This window comes from Protopterus annectens, chromosome 5.part0 (genome assembly GCF_019279795.1).
Source record: "Protopterus annectens isolate FY-2018-M chromosome 5.part0, PAN1.0, whole genome shotgun sequence".
In the NCBI taxonomy this organism is placed as follows: domain Eukaryota; kingdom Metazoa; phylum Chordata; order Ceratodontiformes; family Protopteridae; genus Protopterus; species Protopterus annectens.
The window spans coordinates 1633663578-1633680558 of record NC_056735.1 but is presented as its reverse complement, the minus strand read 5'-3'; the positions used below and the strand labels follow the sequence as shown (position 1 = coordinate 1633680558).

Genomic DNA, 16981 nt, shown 5'->3' with positions numbered 1-16981 from the left:
CCCTACAAATCTAAAATACCAACCCATTTGGGTAACCCCTTTCTGTAAAGAAATCACACAAAACCTCCTTTTCCTCTTTAGTTGTTTGCCCACTTTATCTTACAAACTGACATTTAATAATACTCCTTTTGGTGTACACTGGGTGGCTACTATGAAAATGAAGGTAGGAATTAACAAATGCAACCTTTCTATAAATTTTGGAGTCAAATCCATACCCATCAGGATTTTATTAGCAAAAAATTCTAATATGGAATATTTTTACTGTCGGTTCTATGTACATATTTCAAAAACTTGAATTATACAATACTGCGTACCATATTAAGAAACGGTCATTAAAAAAATGACAATAAGATAAAACATTCTGAAACAGTTCTAATTGATACAAAAATTCTTCTTCTCAGTCTCCCAATATTTAATTAGCAAAATCTAGGGCCATAGCAGCACCCGTTGTTATTTCAATTATTTGGTGATACTGCATGTATTATAAAAAAGTTTTATAGAAATGTTAACAAAGGAAAAATGAAATCTTAGCACAAATGTGAGATATTTTAATGCCACTGGAAAAGTGCACATAGCAGGCAACATAGAGAACAATTCAACATCTCAAGCAGATAAGTTGATTTTTTAAATATGTCCTTACCTGTGAACCACTCCAAAACGATGAAGGTGTTCCACAGCCTGAATAAGTTGTCGGATGTACTTGCGGGCTTCCTGTTCCTCTAGTCTTTTTTTCTCATATATTCTGTGCATCAGATTCCCACCAGGACACAATTCCATCACCAAATAGTAACTATTCTCCGTTTCCAAAATATCCAAGAGCTGGGTAATGTTGGGATGTCGGATCATTTGGTGAATCTGACCTTCCCGTCTCAAATTTTTGGTGACATAGGAGTCCTTCTTCGCTTTTTTCTTGTCAATCACTTTTATTGCCACCTGATATGAAAATAAAATGAGTTAACACATATTGTTACTCTACAGTATATTACAGCAGTACAAATGGCCTCAAGTACACTAAGGACTGGCCACTATTAACTTGGTTTATACTGTATTCATGTATCCAACTTCAAAAATAAGACAGAAATGACACAGTTAATACTAAAAGCATATGATTTCAGACAAGAAAAAATATTACAAGAGACACTAACTCTGCAATTCATTAAAGGCCCTGCTCCCACAATATGGTGTTTTGCAATTCAGATTCATGTTGGCCTCGATGATGAAAGACTTCATTATCAGATAATCTGCAAGTCTCTGAATTGTAGTTCCTACTATGATGAGCAGATCATTGCTGATCTGCAGATTATGTTTTTTTCACTGTTGCTAGTGTAGGCACTGGCATTCCCCTATCACTTTCCCACACACACACACACACACACACACACACACACACACACACACACACACACACACACACACACACACAGACACACACACACACACACACACACACACACACCACACACCACAGGCACCACATGCACATCACACACACACACACACACACCCACACCACACACCACAGGCACCACATGCACATCACACACACACACACACACACACACACACACACACACACACACACACACACACACACACACACACACACACACACGACACAGCCCCTCCTACCTGTAACTGACTTGTGAGCCCTCCCCATAACGATGTTGATGCCGGTAAGACACTTGATGGTATAGTAATCCATGGTGTCTAGTGTTTCCTTCCATCCCTGATCCCGGTACTGTTGTTGGTGCCATTATGGCACTTATATGTAGAGTAGTCCCTGGTATGTAGTGGTCCTCCCCAGCCCCTGATCTCCACACCATGGTTGTATTTGGCCATGTTCACTACTGCTATGTGGTGGTGATGGCCATGCTGATTTATAATGCAGAATGAATTCTTGAATCACTTGAATCACTTGGTATGTAGATAACTTTCTGGAGGCAGTTCTGGGGTTAACAGCATATTAATTAGCATATACCTCCCCACGGCCTGCCTCATTAGCATTTATCATGGCCACAGAGCCATCCTTACATGTTGCCCTCCACATTGCTGCATGTTTTCATGCTAGATCACTGCACAGCTCCAAAACAGTCCAACCAATAAGCATGTGGTAGTAAAAATCACTTTAGCATGTAAAATCCAACAAGCACTTTTGCCAAAGCTTCATCAGGTAGCACACATAAAAAAATGTGCAGCTCTATGTTAGAGCCATTGCTGAATACCAATAGGTTACCATGATGTGTACATGCAGGTGCACACACTGTGGTACCTTCATGAATTCCACTCAAGTTTGTTAGATTTTTTTTCAGCAACTGTATTGCTATAATTTATTACAGTTTGGTTGGCTAGAGTTGGCAGTGTCAAGTTACAGAACTTGAGAAAATTGTTTGAAAAATAATACACTGATGGTAAATAATGTTGAGATGCCTACAAATACAGCAGAAATGCTGGCAATTTGCAATTTAAACACAGTATTTCTTAGATTTTGCCAGACAGTAAAATTAATAAGATTGCAAAGATTGCATTCTGTGGACCTCCACTTGTGAGTAATAACTTCAAAACTGTAGTATTTGATGGCAAATAGGTTCATAGGAGGGTACTAGGCTATCGGCCCTAGGGCCTATATAAGCCTAGCCAAAAATGTACCCTGGCTTTCGCCACCCAAGAAAATTATTTTCCTGTGCCCCTGTCGAGCAGAGCCACAGAAGTGATCCCCAGGGTGAATTTCCTATCTCCCATCCAATCATCAAGATTTTTCTTGAAGAGTGCTAATGAGGAGCTCTGTTTGACATAGATAGGTAGTCTGTTCCAGAGTATGTGATGTATCTGGGACAGGAATCTATCCCTCCAGCATGTTCTGTTTATTGTGGTGACTAGGTTTAGGTCCCTAGAGCATGTAGCTCGGAGGGATTGGGATTTCTTTAAGTGGAGCATGTCCAACAGCTCTGGGTTTGACATAGCTTTGTATGTTAGGCAGAGGTCACCTCTGAGTAGGCGATATGTGACGGAGTAAAGCTGGAGTTTTTTGAGGTGGTCTGCATAGGGCATCTGTTTGAGGCCAGTAATCCTCTTTGTGAGGTATTTCTGTGGCCTTTCCAGTTGTTGTAAATGTCTTGGGAGGTACATACAAAAAGGAGCGTTGTACTCTATAATGGGTCTAATGAGTGATGAGTAGAGGGGAACAATGACCTCTTTTTTTCTGGATGAGATACCTTTTGTGATGAGGTGTGCCACATAGAAGGATTTCCTGACCACTGTGGCGATGTGATTATCAAAGGAGAGACTACTGTCCACCTGTGTCCCAAGATCTATTATCACATTTTCGGCATTAAGTAGACTACCAGCTATGTGGTAGTTCATGGGTACAGAGTTTTTACCAAAGGGGATGACAATACATTTTTTGGCACTGAGCTTCAGGCCATGACTTTGACATCAGGCATCTGTCTCAGTGAGGCCCTTTTGTAGTATGTCCACATCGTTAGGAGTTTCGATTATGGCTCCTAGTTTGCAGTCATCTGCAAACTTTGTTAGCCAAAGACCTTCTGTGTTAGCCTGTACTTCAGAGAAGTAGATAGCAAACAGGAGAGGACCCAGGACTGAACCCTGTGGTACTCCACTTGTCACTGGTCTGAAGTCGGATTTGGAGTCTGCTACTTTCACTGTGTGGGTTCTGTCCGTGAGCCAGTTGGCAACCCATCTTGTGACATAGGGATTTATACCTAATTTAGTGAGCTTATCTATAATTCCAGAGTGGGGGATGGTGTTGAACTCCTTGGTGAGATCTAGATAAGCTGTGTGAACCACCTTACCCTCATCTATGGCTTTGGTGACTGCTTAAAAGAAGTCAATCAGGTATAGGAGACATGATCTGCCTTTTACAAATCCGAACTGGGTAGGGTCCAGAGTTTGGAGATTACCAATGTCTTTGTTTATGAGTTCCATGATGATACGTTCCATGGTCTTGCAGACCAGGCTCATCAGGCTAATGGGGCGGTAGTTCCCAGGGTCCGTCGTGGCTCCCCCTTTGTGAAGTGGGATAACTGCCGCGGTGCACCATTCAGTGGGCACAAAGCCTGAGGTGAGGCTATGACTGAACATGGTACTTAGGTAGGGTGCCAGTTCATTCTGTAGTTCATGTAGAACGCAGCCTGGGATATTGTCAGGTCCCATGGATGCTGTGTTCTTGGCTTTGGTGAGTGTGTTTTTTACCTGTGCAGCCATGATTACAGGAACTTTGCATTCTTCCGGTATAGAGATGGGCCCTCTAGAGGGTGAGAGGGGGGTAAAGTTAGCACTGAACCTATCTGCCAAGATGTTGGCAATATCAGTTGGTTCTGTATATTTAGTGCCATTGTGCTGTAACTCAGAGCAGATCTGAGTGTTGCCATTGAGATTCTTGACATAGCTACAGAATGCTTTGTGGTTGTCTTTGGAGTCAGTGGCAATTTTGTTTTTGTACCTAGCTTTGGAGGATTTTATGAGGGATCTCAGATTCTTACTGAGGTTGACCAGGGCGTTCCTCCAGTCATGGGGTTTTACTCTTTTTTGCAACAGTTTCTTTCTTCTGTTGTAGAGTTTGTTTATGGCAGAGGACCACCAGATCAGCTTCCTTTTTTTGGAGGATAGCATCTTGGTTCTATTAGGGATAGCATGATCCATGCACTCGTGTAAGTGCTTATAAAGTGCATTTGTGTAGGATTCAGCAGTCGTACCTTTATTGTCCGTCTGCATGGGTGTCGTGAAGTTTGCCATTTCTGTCTTAAGAAGTGTGAAGTTGGCTTTGGAGAAGTTTTTTACAGTGGTTTTCCTAATTGGGGGTGGGGGCGGGATGTGGATGTCTAGGGTGATTAGCTTGTGGTCGGATCTGACCAACAAAGAATTGACCTCTGGTGTGGAACACCGGTTGCCCATGTTGATAATGACCAGGTCTAGGATATTGCTGCCCCTGGTGGGGGTGTGAATAAGTTGATCCAAGGCGTTGGAATTTATGAATTCCAGAAAACGTTGAGCAAAAGAGTTGGTACATGAGTAGTTTTCCCAGTTAATGGTTTGGTAGTTGAAATCACCCATTATTAGGGTGTTAGGTTGTACCCTAATACTTTCCAGTGTATCAAGAAATGAGGAGTGGGAATCCTGGGGCATGGTGGGGGGTCTGCAGCAAGCTACAATTTGGATTGCGGTCATGCCCAGAGTTAGTTGCACTTGGATAATCTCGGATGCATTATGCTGCTCAACTAGCCTGGAGGTGTGGATATCCTTAATGAATATGGACATGCCTCCACATTTAGTGCTTCATTCCGGGTTAGGTGGCCAAAAGGTGTGGTATGAATGCAGGGGTGCTCCCTGGAGCTTTGAACCAGGTGTCTGTCACTGCACAGATGTCGATTTTCTCCACTTTAAGAAGTGCCTCAAGTGAGTGCATTTTGAGGTTTAGACTTCTAGCATTGAGTAGCATTACCTTCAGAATTTGCTTGCTTCTACCTGTTACGGTGGTGAATTGTTCATTTGTACCTTGCCTAAAAAAGGCACTATAGGGGTGGCAAGAGCCTTAGCCAGTATCCGGAATCCCAAGGGCGACAGGTGCAAGCCATCTCTGGCAAAGCATCGTGGTCTGTCGATCATGTCATCCCAGGCAGACAAATACTGGATCCCCTTAGAATGACACCAGAAGCTTAGCCAATTGTTGAAGTCAATCATTTTGTCCTTGTACTGTAGCATCATTCTGGGTGATGGCAGGATGCTACTCAGGGCCAGGGTCATACCTGCCTAGGCTACAAGATCAGAGAGCTCCTCCATGTCTCTTTTCATGTAGTCCAAGGAGGTATATCTCAGGTCATTCACACCAACATGGACAATAACAGTGTCATATTTGTACTTGTTGTGGAGTGACCTGAGTGCGTGCATTATGTGGCGGATCCTGGCACCTGACAGGCAGCTGACAGTAACTTTCTCCTTGTTTAGCCTGGTGAGTGGAACATCAGTATGCCTGACTATAGAGTCACCTATGACTAGAGTGTTGGGTATGTTGTTATGCCTTATGGGCTGTGGTTGAGTGGCACACTGTGTTTGTGGGCTATGTGTCATTTGGGTTGTGTTGGGGGGTGGAGTTTGCTTGCGTTTCTGCTTTGGAAGTCCCTGATGCTTGGGCAGGTTTTTATTGAGAGCCTCCTCGAATGTAGGTGTGTGTTTTGTTTTTCTATGTGTGTGTTTTAGTGGTGTAGGTTTTGAGGGACTATGTGATGAGTGTGGTGTGGTGCAGGTGTTTACCTTCTCCTCTTGACTGTCTAGTCCAGTATTGGGTGAAGACAGTTTTGCTTCCAGTTTGGCAATATAAGTGCATCTCTCACAAGTTGTAGTGTTGGGTGGTAGGAGGAGAGGGTTGTCTGTGTACATGAGGCAATTTCTGCATTGCCCCAAGATGCAAAGATTCATCAGGTAGACAGGAGAAATTACTGGGAGCTGACCCTTAGACATGCCTGGATAGGTGCTTATTTATTAAGTACTAAAAACTGCTTTCCTCTAGACAAGTGAGGAAAGTTGAGTGCTGTAGTAATTTGCAACTTATTTAGTACTTACAACGAGTTCTGAACAAGTGTTGAGTTCAAAGAAACTGATTTGAGTGCTGAAACTAGAAAACTGGCTAGTTCTAAGAAACAAAATTAAGCTAGAAGGCTTCCCTCCAAAACAGAAAGGCTTGGGGGCTCAGAAGCCTACAAACAGTCTAGACCACTTACAGAAAAGGCAGGAAACAAGCTTAATTTTTTTTTTCTTTACCAGATGCTCTCTTTGTACACAGTAGGAGTGCCTGAAATCAGAATATGATCTCACTGCACTCAGTTGAGTGAGCAAATGAGATGGGCCCAGAAGGAGTATCCAAACACAAACTTAAAAGAGGGGTGGGCAGTTTCAAAGCCACCAAGATTAACACCAAAACAAAAACAGGGAGGGTGGGCGAGGAACTAATTGACAAAACAGAGTCAAAACTTCCAGTTCAGTTAATATTCAGTGTAACACAAATCAATTTAAATGCCGTATTATTTGAAAAATGTGCAGGTAAAAGGTACTTAAATTCTCTTATACGTCCAGTTGAATACAGCTAGATCTTAGCCGGCCAAAGCTGAAGTTTTAAGCAGAAAATATTCCTAAATGTACCACTTAAATAGGCAGTGACAGGCTATCAATGAATGAGACTTCCCCCGCCTGCAATTACTAACAGCAATAAAATCTAGCAAGCACTAACTGACAAAACAGAGTCAAAACTTCCAGTTCAGTTAATATTCAATGTAACACAAATAAATCAATTTAAATGCCATTTTATTTGAAAAAAATTGTGTGTGAAAGTGGAACAGTTAGCCAGGTTGGAAATGTAATCTCATTTTTGGTAGAAATCTCCCGTTTGATTGCAGAATCATTATTAAGTGTGAGCAGAAGCAAGTCAATGAGGATGTTATCAATTGTTTTAAGATGGGACGAAGGGGAGTTGGAGATTTAGAAGCCTGTGTACATTTGTCTGGGATACAGTTGCATGTCAGCTAGTTGGTATCACTGTTTTTCTTGTTGTCGGATGTAATTAATATGTTGGAATTGATGGGAGGTTTAACTAGAAGTATTGCATTCCCTTCTAGGTATCATAGTAGAATACTAGGCTGTTGACCCAAGGGTCCTTTTAAGCATAGCCATGCTAACCATTAAAATTTGCTAGATAACGGTTCCCATTGATATTGTGTTTGTATATATAGTTGGACAAGTGTGGCTGAGCATTTACAAGCTTCTGGTTGTTAACAGAGACAGACCTGGGGTATACTTATGTTTTTCCATCGACCAGAGAGGGGAGAGCTTCTGAGACACATACCCGTCCTTCCGGAATGTCCTATTTATGTTGCAGACAAGATTTAGGTCACTGGTCTGGGTATTCCTGATGCTATTTGTTTTACAGATGTGCAACACGTCCATTAGAGCTGGATCAGAGGATGCTTTGCAGACCAGGTATAGGTCATCTCTCAGCAGCATGTAGGAGATTAAATACAAGGACAAGGTGTTGAGGCAGTCTGCACAGGACTTGTTTTCCACACCATGTACTCTTTTTACGAGAAATATCTGAGGACGGTCCAGTTGTTGCACATGTCGGGCCAGGTACATACTGAAGGGGCACTGTATTGAGTGAATGGTGTTATATGGGCAGAGTACAATGTAAAGATGACATGTTTGGATCTTTCTTGGCATATTTGTTGATGACAGGCCACCAACCTCTAGTAATTATTTTGAGAAAACCTATGCATTCAGTTCCAGCCACACAGCAATGTATGATGCTGAGAGTATAAAAGTACAATTTCAATCTTGTCTACAAGACAGGCAAACTTCTTTATCTTGCTGATACATTATCTAGATCACCCAGAAACACCACAGAACAGCATGAGAGTGAGAGGCTTGATTTTGAAGTCATGGAAGTGAGAAATTTTTCTTCCACACCTCTTGATGAGCTGAGAGATCACACAGCCACAGATCCGGTTTTACAAAGGGTCAACCACTTTATAAAAAAATGGATGGCTGTCAAATCAATTGAGTTTACCTCAAGAAGTGCAACCTTATTTCCCATACAGAGATGATATTTTGTCTGCTAAAGGTATCATAATAAAAGGTCTGAGAGTAATTGTTCCAAAGTCCTTGCAACCAGAGTACATTACTATCTTTCATCATGATCACCCAGGAACCGAATCTACCAAAAGAAGAGCGAGAGGACTAGTATTTTGGCCTTCTATGTCACAAGACATTGAGAGAGCACTTTCTTCCAAGCCTCATCAACAGAAGGAACCATTTCTGCTTAACCAGATTCCGTAACGACCTTGGTCGACAGTAGCTACAGACATCTTCGAGTGGAATGGTCAACATTATTTGGTGTTAGTAGACTCTTACTCCAATTGGTTCAGGATTGACTAACTGCCTAAAGTAGCATCCGGTACAGTCACTACTAAAATGAAGCATCATTTTTCTGTTCAGGGTAGTCCGCACAAAGTTATTTCTGACAGTGGCATGCAGTTTACAAGCCAACAGTTCAAAAGATTTGCCAAAGAATGGCACTTTACTCATGTCACAAGTTGCCCAGAGTACCCACAGTCAAATGGTTTGGCAGAACGTGCAGTTCAAAGTGCAAATCAGTTACTAGAGAAGTCCAAATGAGATAAAAGTGATGTTTTCCTGAATCTCTTCAATCCCAGAAACGTTCCTCATGATAAACATCTTGGTTCACCTGCTCAGAGACTTCTGTCAAGACAAACCAGAACCACATTACCAATCAGTAGTCAATTGTTTGCTCCATGTGTCTAGAACAAGAGGCCAGTGAGAACCAATCTGTTGAGGAAGAGTTTATCCCAGAAGTCTTACTATGATAAGACCAGCAAACCGGTCAATCCATTATGAGAAGGAGAAGTAGTAAGGACACAAATGTCCACAGGTTACGACTGGACTGAAGTCATAAAGAATATTTGTCCAGAGTCGAGATCGTACATTGTGGAATCACAAGGAGCAGAGTTTAGGTGGAATCGGAAATATATGAGACTGATGTCCAAGCCTATACCACAGGACATAGCCTGTGAGAAAGACTCTTTATCTCAGAGTGAGGTGTATGGTGTTCCAATTCCAGAGGACGTTCCAGAGAATATTCCCATTCCTGTGATGAATCCAGAAGTTCCTGATACAAGTTGTTCACCGAAGACTATCCCTGCATCTAAATGGAGTTCAGATTATTATGTTACAAGATCCGGTCGTATCTCCAGACGATGTAACAGACAGACGGCAACTTGGACATGAACATTGTGTTTGTTTCTAATGTCTACAATAATGCATTTCTAACTCTAATGTTGTTTTTACCAAGGGCAATCTTTTTAAGAGGGAAGATGTAGATCAATGTGTATGTAAGTACCTTTAAGAAGCCATCCAAGGGCTTGCACAAGTGTATAAATACTGACCATGTGCAAGTCTAACTGCCATTTTTTAGTAAGCTGTTGATATGAAAGCATGTATGTATGTAAAGTCTGTCTATTAACCAGTTCATTTGTATTTTATGATGCTGCTATTCATCCTGATGTGTTTCTATGTATTAAAGCATCTATATGAAATACTCTACCTGCTTGTCATCTATGTTAGAAAGGGATAAGCAATAATTACTGTTTGCATTAATATTAATTTTACTTAGTATAATTGGGTACCCTTGCAAGAGTCTTCTTAGAGTAGCTGGCTTTGGGGTGTCTGGTGGCAGTGTAACTACCTTATAATCTGGGCAGAAGGGGGGCACAGCCAGTAATCCGTGCCAGCCTTTCCCAGGTGTGTGTGTGTGTGTGTGTGTGTGTGTGTGTGTGTGTGTGTGTGTGTGTGTGTGTGTGTGTTAAAATCAAATCTCAAAGAGTAGGTGTGTCAGCTGCTTGGAGCAGGGGCACGAAGCACTGGTTTCACAGAGAAAGTGGTGGAGAACTTGGCTTGAACACTCAGCTGAGGTCTCAGCTCTATAGATGTGCCAGTGGCGAGTCTTACTGGGGACCTGGAGGGAGACAGATAGAAAAACCCAGACCCTGGACTGAGTGTGTTCCCTGTGTGCTCTTAAGGGAAATTGTGCTTGATGCAGACAGGTGCATCTGGAAATACTGGGTATATCCATTTTTGTTCCAAGTGAACATCCCTCTCCAGTGCCAGTGGTGAGGATTCAGGCTCCTTGATTACTGGCCCAGAGTGGGGACATCACACTGTGAATAGCTCTCCCTTGTGCAGTGGGATAACTGTTGCAGTCCTCCAGTCATTTGGCACAAAGCCTGTTTCGAAGTTGCAATTAAATAGTGTTTCTAGTCGTCCCAATAATTCATGTTTCATACTATTAAGGAGGCATCCTGGGATATAATCGAGTCACCATTGATGCAGTGCTCTTGGCCTTGGAGATCACCTTCAGCACCTACTCTCTACTGACAGTTAAGGAAGCTATTTCCTGTGGGGCATCTGTTGCTGGTGGGGGGGGGGGGTTAAAGCTGGAGCTAGATTTTTCAAACACAAGGTTTGCTATATCTTCCATCACCATGTAGGTGTCATCATTTATAATTAATTTGATACATTGCTGTGTATTGCCTTTGAGGTTACAGACATAGCTGAAGAAAGCTTTGTGAGTGTCCTCAGCCTAGGATTACCTCAAATTTGGCTTTTGATGACTTTATTAGCCCTCAGAGTTGCTTATTTAGGTTGATGAGGGTCTTTTTGCTTTGCTGGGCATAGCGTCCCTTAATTTTTGCCATGAATTTCCTCCTTTTTTATACAACCTATTGATTCTGAGATTCCATCATGGTGGCTTGTTTTTTTAATTGATCCTTTGCTTAATCTGCATAGTTACAGCTGTCTCTGTGCAGCTGCTAATATGACTATAAAAGGTTTCTGTGAATGACTCCACATAGGCAATAGTGTTCTCAGGGTTTTGGGGGCTTGAAGTGTTTGCCAGGGTGGCACTTAGTAGTGGAACATTTGTCCTAGAATAATTCCTAAAAGTTCCAGGGTTTGCTGGTGTCCCCGGTTTTACCTTTATTTCAAAAGAGGCAGTTTGATCCGATTAGTTAGGACATTAGACTAGGGACAGTGCAATGTTCCACCATGTTTGTGAAGACCAGCTCAAGGATATTTGTTCCCCTAGTGAGCACACAGTTTAATTGGGCCAAGGTATTTGCATTTACAAAGTCTGGGAATCTTTGGGTCTGCATGTTAGGGGTTATGTATGATTCCCAGTTTCTATTGGGGTAGTTGAAGTCACCCATGAGTATGGTGGTAAGGTAAATAGGGAGTGTCTCTGGTACATTTAAGTATATACTATGGTTTTCCTGGGTCACAGAGAGGAACCTATAGCTTGTAAGGATATGACATAGGACTTTGTCTATGGTAATTTGGACGTGGAGAAACTTGTGTGCCACACTAATAGACCAGTCTAGAGGTCTATTTGTTTTTAATGTAAATAGAAACAAACTCCACCTTTTATCCCTTCCTGTGCAGTAGTTAGTCTAAATGTGTGGAAGGCATTGTAACCATGCACTGCAGGGGTGATCTCTATGGCTTTAAACCATGTCTCAGTAAAGTACAGTTGTGTACCTACCATAAATGTAGATGTTCGAGTGTATTCACTGTTGCAGTCGTTACTCTTGGGTTATTTGCTGGCAGGCTACCCTCAGTCGGCCAGAATTCCAAAGCCTAGGTCCGGCATCGGTTGCTGTCGCCTCTTCCCTGATGTCAGTGTGCCAAGGGTATAAAAGATGCAGCCGACACCATTTTCTTCAGTTTTTCTTGCCCCAGATGTCAGGTGCCCCCAAATAGGTAGGCTGAAAAATATGCCAATAAAAATGCATGCACAAAAATAACATTTCCTTCATCTACAAGCAAATACACCATATAGGTTGTACAGGATAGAGAAATGCAGATAAGACCCAGCAAAGGGAAGGAGGGTGGTGGGTGGGTAACCTGGACTGCAACAGGAGGACTTTGGCTGACAAAGTTTGCTGACGACTGCAAACTGGGCGCCATAGTGGAAAGTGCATCGGACACGGATATCCTTCAGAAGGGACTCACGGAAACAGATAGCTGGTGCCAGAGCCATGGCCTGAAGTTAAACACCAAAAATGTATAGTCATACCCTTTGGGAAAAACAAGGTAACCCCAAGCTACCATATAGGTGGCAATCCACTAAGCACAGAAGAGGTTATCAGGGACCTGGGGACCCAGGTTGACAGTGGCCTTTCTTTTGACACTCACGTTGCTAAAGTGGTTAGAAAGACCTTCTACATTGCCCACCTGATCATGAAGGGATTCACATCCAGATCTAGTGAGGTCATTGTTCCCCTGTACTCTTCACTTATCAGACCAATGATCAAGTACAATGCCCCATTCGGGATGTATCTCACCCGACATCTGCAGCAATTGGAGAGACCCCAAAAGTTCCTCACCAAAAGGATAAAGGGACTCCAAAATCTGCCATATGCTGCCAGATTGAAGAAACTCCAGCTCTATTCAGTTGCATACCGTCTGTTCAGAGGTGACATGTGCCTGACATACAAGGCCATGTCCAACCCGGAATTAATGGACATGCTCCACCTCAAAAAATCCAAATCCACCAAAACCACTAGAGCAAGCAACGTAAACCTTAGCATGGATATAAATAGGACGTGCTGGAGGGATAGATTTATCACTCAGAGACTCCCTATGCTGTGGAATAAAATCCCGGTCCATGTGAGGCAGAGCACCTCGCTGGCTTTGTTCAAGAGAAATCTTGACCTGTGGATGGGAGATCGTAGGTTTATCCCGGGAATCATCTCTGTGTCACTGCTGGACAGAGGCACAACAAACTAATGGGCACAGTATTTTTTCATATAAGGGGTGGCGTAAGCCACAAAAATTTGGGCTAGGCTTATAAATGCCTTAGGGCAGATAGCCTAGTATAAACCTATGAACCTATGAACCTATGAACAGTGAATACACTCGAACATCTACATTTATGGTAGGTACACAACTGTACTATGTTCATCGTGTTTCACTGTTGCAGTCATTACTCTTGGGTTGAATCCCAAAGCTGAGGATGGGTGGCTGGGCTAAATAGGATTAGGAGAGGCTATGAGGCCCTGCAGAACCACAGTGGCAAAGCCTGCTCTGGACTTGGAGTAAAGAGGTAAGTGGTAGTGCTTAGTGAAAGTGTGCACTGAACTCCAAGTTGCAGCCTCTAAGATATCTTTGCTTGGTACTCCTCTGAGGAAGGCTGCTGAAGTGGCTGCTGCTCTGGTGGTATGAGGCCTAATGCCTTTAGGCACTGATTTGCCATGTTGAAAATAGCAGAAACGGATGCAATGGCCTATCCATTTAGAAATAGTCTGTTTTGAGATAGCCTTTCCTTGTGATCCTGCAGCATATGACACTAAAAGTTGCTCAGTCTTTCTGAAAGCTTTAGTTCTGTCCAAGTAGAAGCATAACTGCCTGTGTATGTCCAAAGAATGCAGAATTTTCTAACCCTTGTTCTGTGGATTTGGATAAAAGGTGGGCAAGTGAATGGTTTGGTTGAGGGCCACACTAGACACCACCTTAGGCATAAATGTAGGGTTTGTCCTCAGAGAAACCCTGTCTGGATGAAAAATGATAAAAGGTTCCACAGCCATGAGTGCTTGTAACTCCGAGACTCGTCTTGCAGAGGTTATTGCTAGGAGCAGAGCTGTTTTCCAGGATAAGAATTTCATATCTGCTGTTGATGCTGGCTCGAAAGGAGGCAGTGTGAGTTTTTCCAAAACATAATTGAGGTTCCAGGCCTGAATTGGAGGCCTAATGTTTTTGGCCCCTCTGAGGTACTGCCTTATTAAAGGATGAGAAAAGATAGGTGGTTCCGTATTATAATGGGCTGAAATGGCAGAGGCATGAATCTTAATTGATGAGAAAGAAAGGCCTTTGTTCAGCATCTCAGTTAGGTATTGTAAAATCTGAGGGATATTTGCTACACACGTGTCAATGCCTTGTTCCTGGTTCCAAGCACAGAATCTCTTCCATTTTTCTGCATAAGATTTTCTGGTACTGGGCCTCCTGGCCTCCAAGATAACATCCATAACAGCTTTTGAAAGAGGAGTGTTCTGAATGGCTACATTATCTGCCATGCTGCCAGATTTAAGGTCCTGAGTTGGCTGTGCAGGATCTGATTGTTTTGTTGGGTCAGCAAGTGAGAAGTTTGAGGCAATATCCATGCTGAACCTTGAGACAAGCTCTTTATAATTGGGTACCATTGCTGGCGTGGCCAGTCTGGTGCAATCAGTATCATTTCTGGCTTCTCTTGTCTGACCTTTAGGAGTACCCTGGGAAGGAGAGGCAGAGGAGGAAAGGCATATACTGTTAGATTTTTCCAGCTGAAGGATAGGGCGTCCACTTTCCATGCTTGCTTGTGATAAATCCTTGTGGAAAATCTCTGCAATTGGCAGTTGTGAGGGGAGGCAAATAGATCTATGTCTGGGCATCCCCATTTCCTTATTATCATGCTGAAGACTTGTGGATCCAGTTTCCATTCATGGGGATCCATGAGGTTTCTGCTTAGTTCGTCTGCCAGAGTATTTGTTTTTCCTGGCAGAATTGTGCTTGCAGGTGAACTTGAAAAGCCAATGCTGTGTCCCATAAGGTCATTGCTTGTCTGAAGAGGGGGTAGGAATGTGTACCCCCCTGCTTGTTTATGTACCACATGACCGTAGTATTGTCTGTCTTTATCGGTAGCTGTCCTGGAGGAAGCAGGTCCTTGAAAGCTGTCAGGGCATTTTGAACAGCTAGCATCTCTTTTTGATTGATGTGAAGATGCATCTGGTTTGCAGGCCATATGCCCTGAATACATTTTCCTGCCATATGGTTCCCCCAGGCATAATCTGATGCATCCGTTGTCAGTGTCTGTCTGGCTGTGGGTAAACTGAATGGCAGACCCTTGCTGTGGTGACAGGCTTCTGCCCACCATCGAAACTCCTGTTGCAGGCAGGGAATGAGTGCAATTACTGTCTCCAGGCTGTGGCAATGCTGAGTCCAAACACTTTTTAAATACCATTATAGTTTCCTCATATGCAGTCTGGCATATGGAATTAGTAGAATGCAGGATGCCATGAAACCCAAGGCCTGCAGGATTTTCCTTGCAGATAAGTGGGTTTTTGTTGCCAATTTCTTGAAGTAAGAAGTCAGTTGCTTTTGTTTGTCTGGCATGAGATAAGCCATCTGGGCAGTTGTATTTAAGCTTGCACCCAGGAATATTATCTCTTGAGAAGACCCTGGGTGCAGTAGATAAGCCAAAGGGCAGTGCAGAGAATTGGTAGTGCATTGAGCCAGCTATGAATCTGAGGTATCTTCTGCAGGACTGTCTGATTGGGACATGCAGGTATGCCTCTTTTAGGTCCAAAGTTACGAGCCAAGCCTTCTTGCCCAGCATGGGCAGTAGTTGCTGTAGAGTCAACATCTTGAATTTTGGAACTTCAAGAAATGTATTTAGTATAGACTGGTCCAGTACTGGTCTCCAGGTTTTGTCCTTTCTGGGTACTAGGAAAAGTCTGGAGTAAAATCCTTGCCCCTGCTCTTATTGTGGTACTTGCTGAATGGCCCTCATGTCCATGAGGGCTGTAATTTGTTTTTGTGCCTCTGCCCATTGATTGTGTGGTAGGTCTGGCATGCCCTTTGACCTTGGTAGGGTGTGAAAATGGAACCTGTAGCCTTGGGACACTATGTTCAGGACCCATTTGTCTTGGGTAACCATTTGCCAATTTGATGAAAAAAGTGCTAGTTTTCCCCCTAAGGGGGCTGCCAAAAGAAAAGTGCTTGGATCTGGCAGAGGAAAGTCATTGGGACTGTTTCCTGTAAGGTTGTGATTTGTCTTCTCCACTTTTGGAGGTAGGATCACCCCATTGTTTAGGCCTGTATGAGCCTTGGGGCTGAGATCTGCCTCTGGGATGCCTGTATCTGCCTTTTTGTGGTCTGTCTGACACTGGAAAGGACCAATTTTTAGAAAGCCAGTTCCTCTTAAACCTGGGTGGCTGTACCTGTAAGAAATCCTTGACTGTCTACAAGGATTTTGCTTTATCCTCCATTTTTTTCAACACCTCTTCTGCTTTTCTACCAAACAAAGTATCATGCTGTAATGGTGCATCTAATAATGTTGCTTTAACATGATCAGGCAGATTCTGTTCCTTTAACCAAACATGCCTCCTAATAACAGAACCTGTAACAGTGGCCCTGCAAGAGGCCTCCAGTGAATCATAACCACATTGCAAAGTATGCTTTCTCTCTTGTTCAGCTGCATGCAATAAATCCTGCAATTCCTTGTTCTCTGAACATTCAGTATTTGTCAACAATTTCTGTTTAAGCAGTGACATTAAATATTGCTGATATTTAAGCATATGAAACTGGCCATTTAAAGCCCTTACAGCCAAGGTAGCAGAAGTGTAAATTTTTTCCCCCATCTGTCCAGAGCCCT

The 16981-nt window shown here is 42.9% G+C and overlaps 1 protein-coding gene across 1 annotated transcript in view; it reads right to left on the bottom strand.

The window, feature by feature from the left end:
* Nucleotides 1-16981, bottom strand: part of HUNK (hormonally up-regulated Neu-associated kinase) — a 671891-nt gene that overhangs the window by 437768 nt on the left and 217142 nt on the right. The window contains exon 2 of the mRNA XM_044071414.1: nucleotides 641-933. Within this exon, the coding sequence (XP_043927349.1) occupies nucleotides 641-933 (293 nt within the window). The remainder of the gene's footprint in view (nucleotides 1-640; nucleotides 934-16981) is intronic.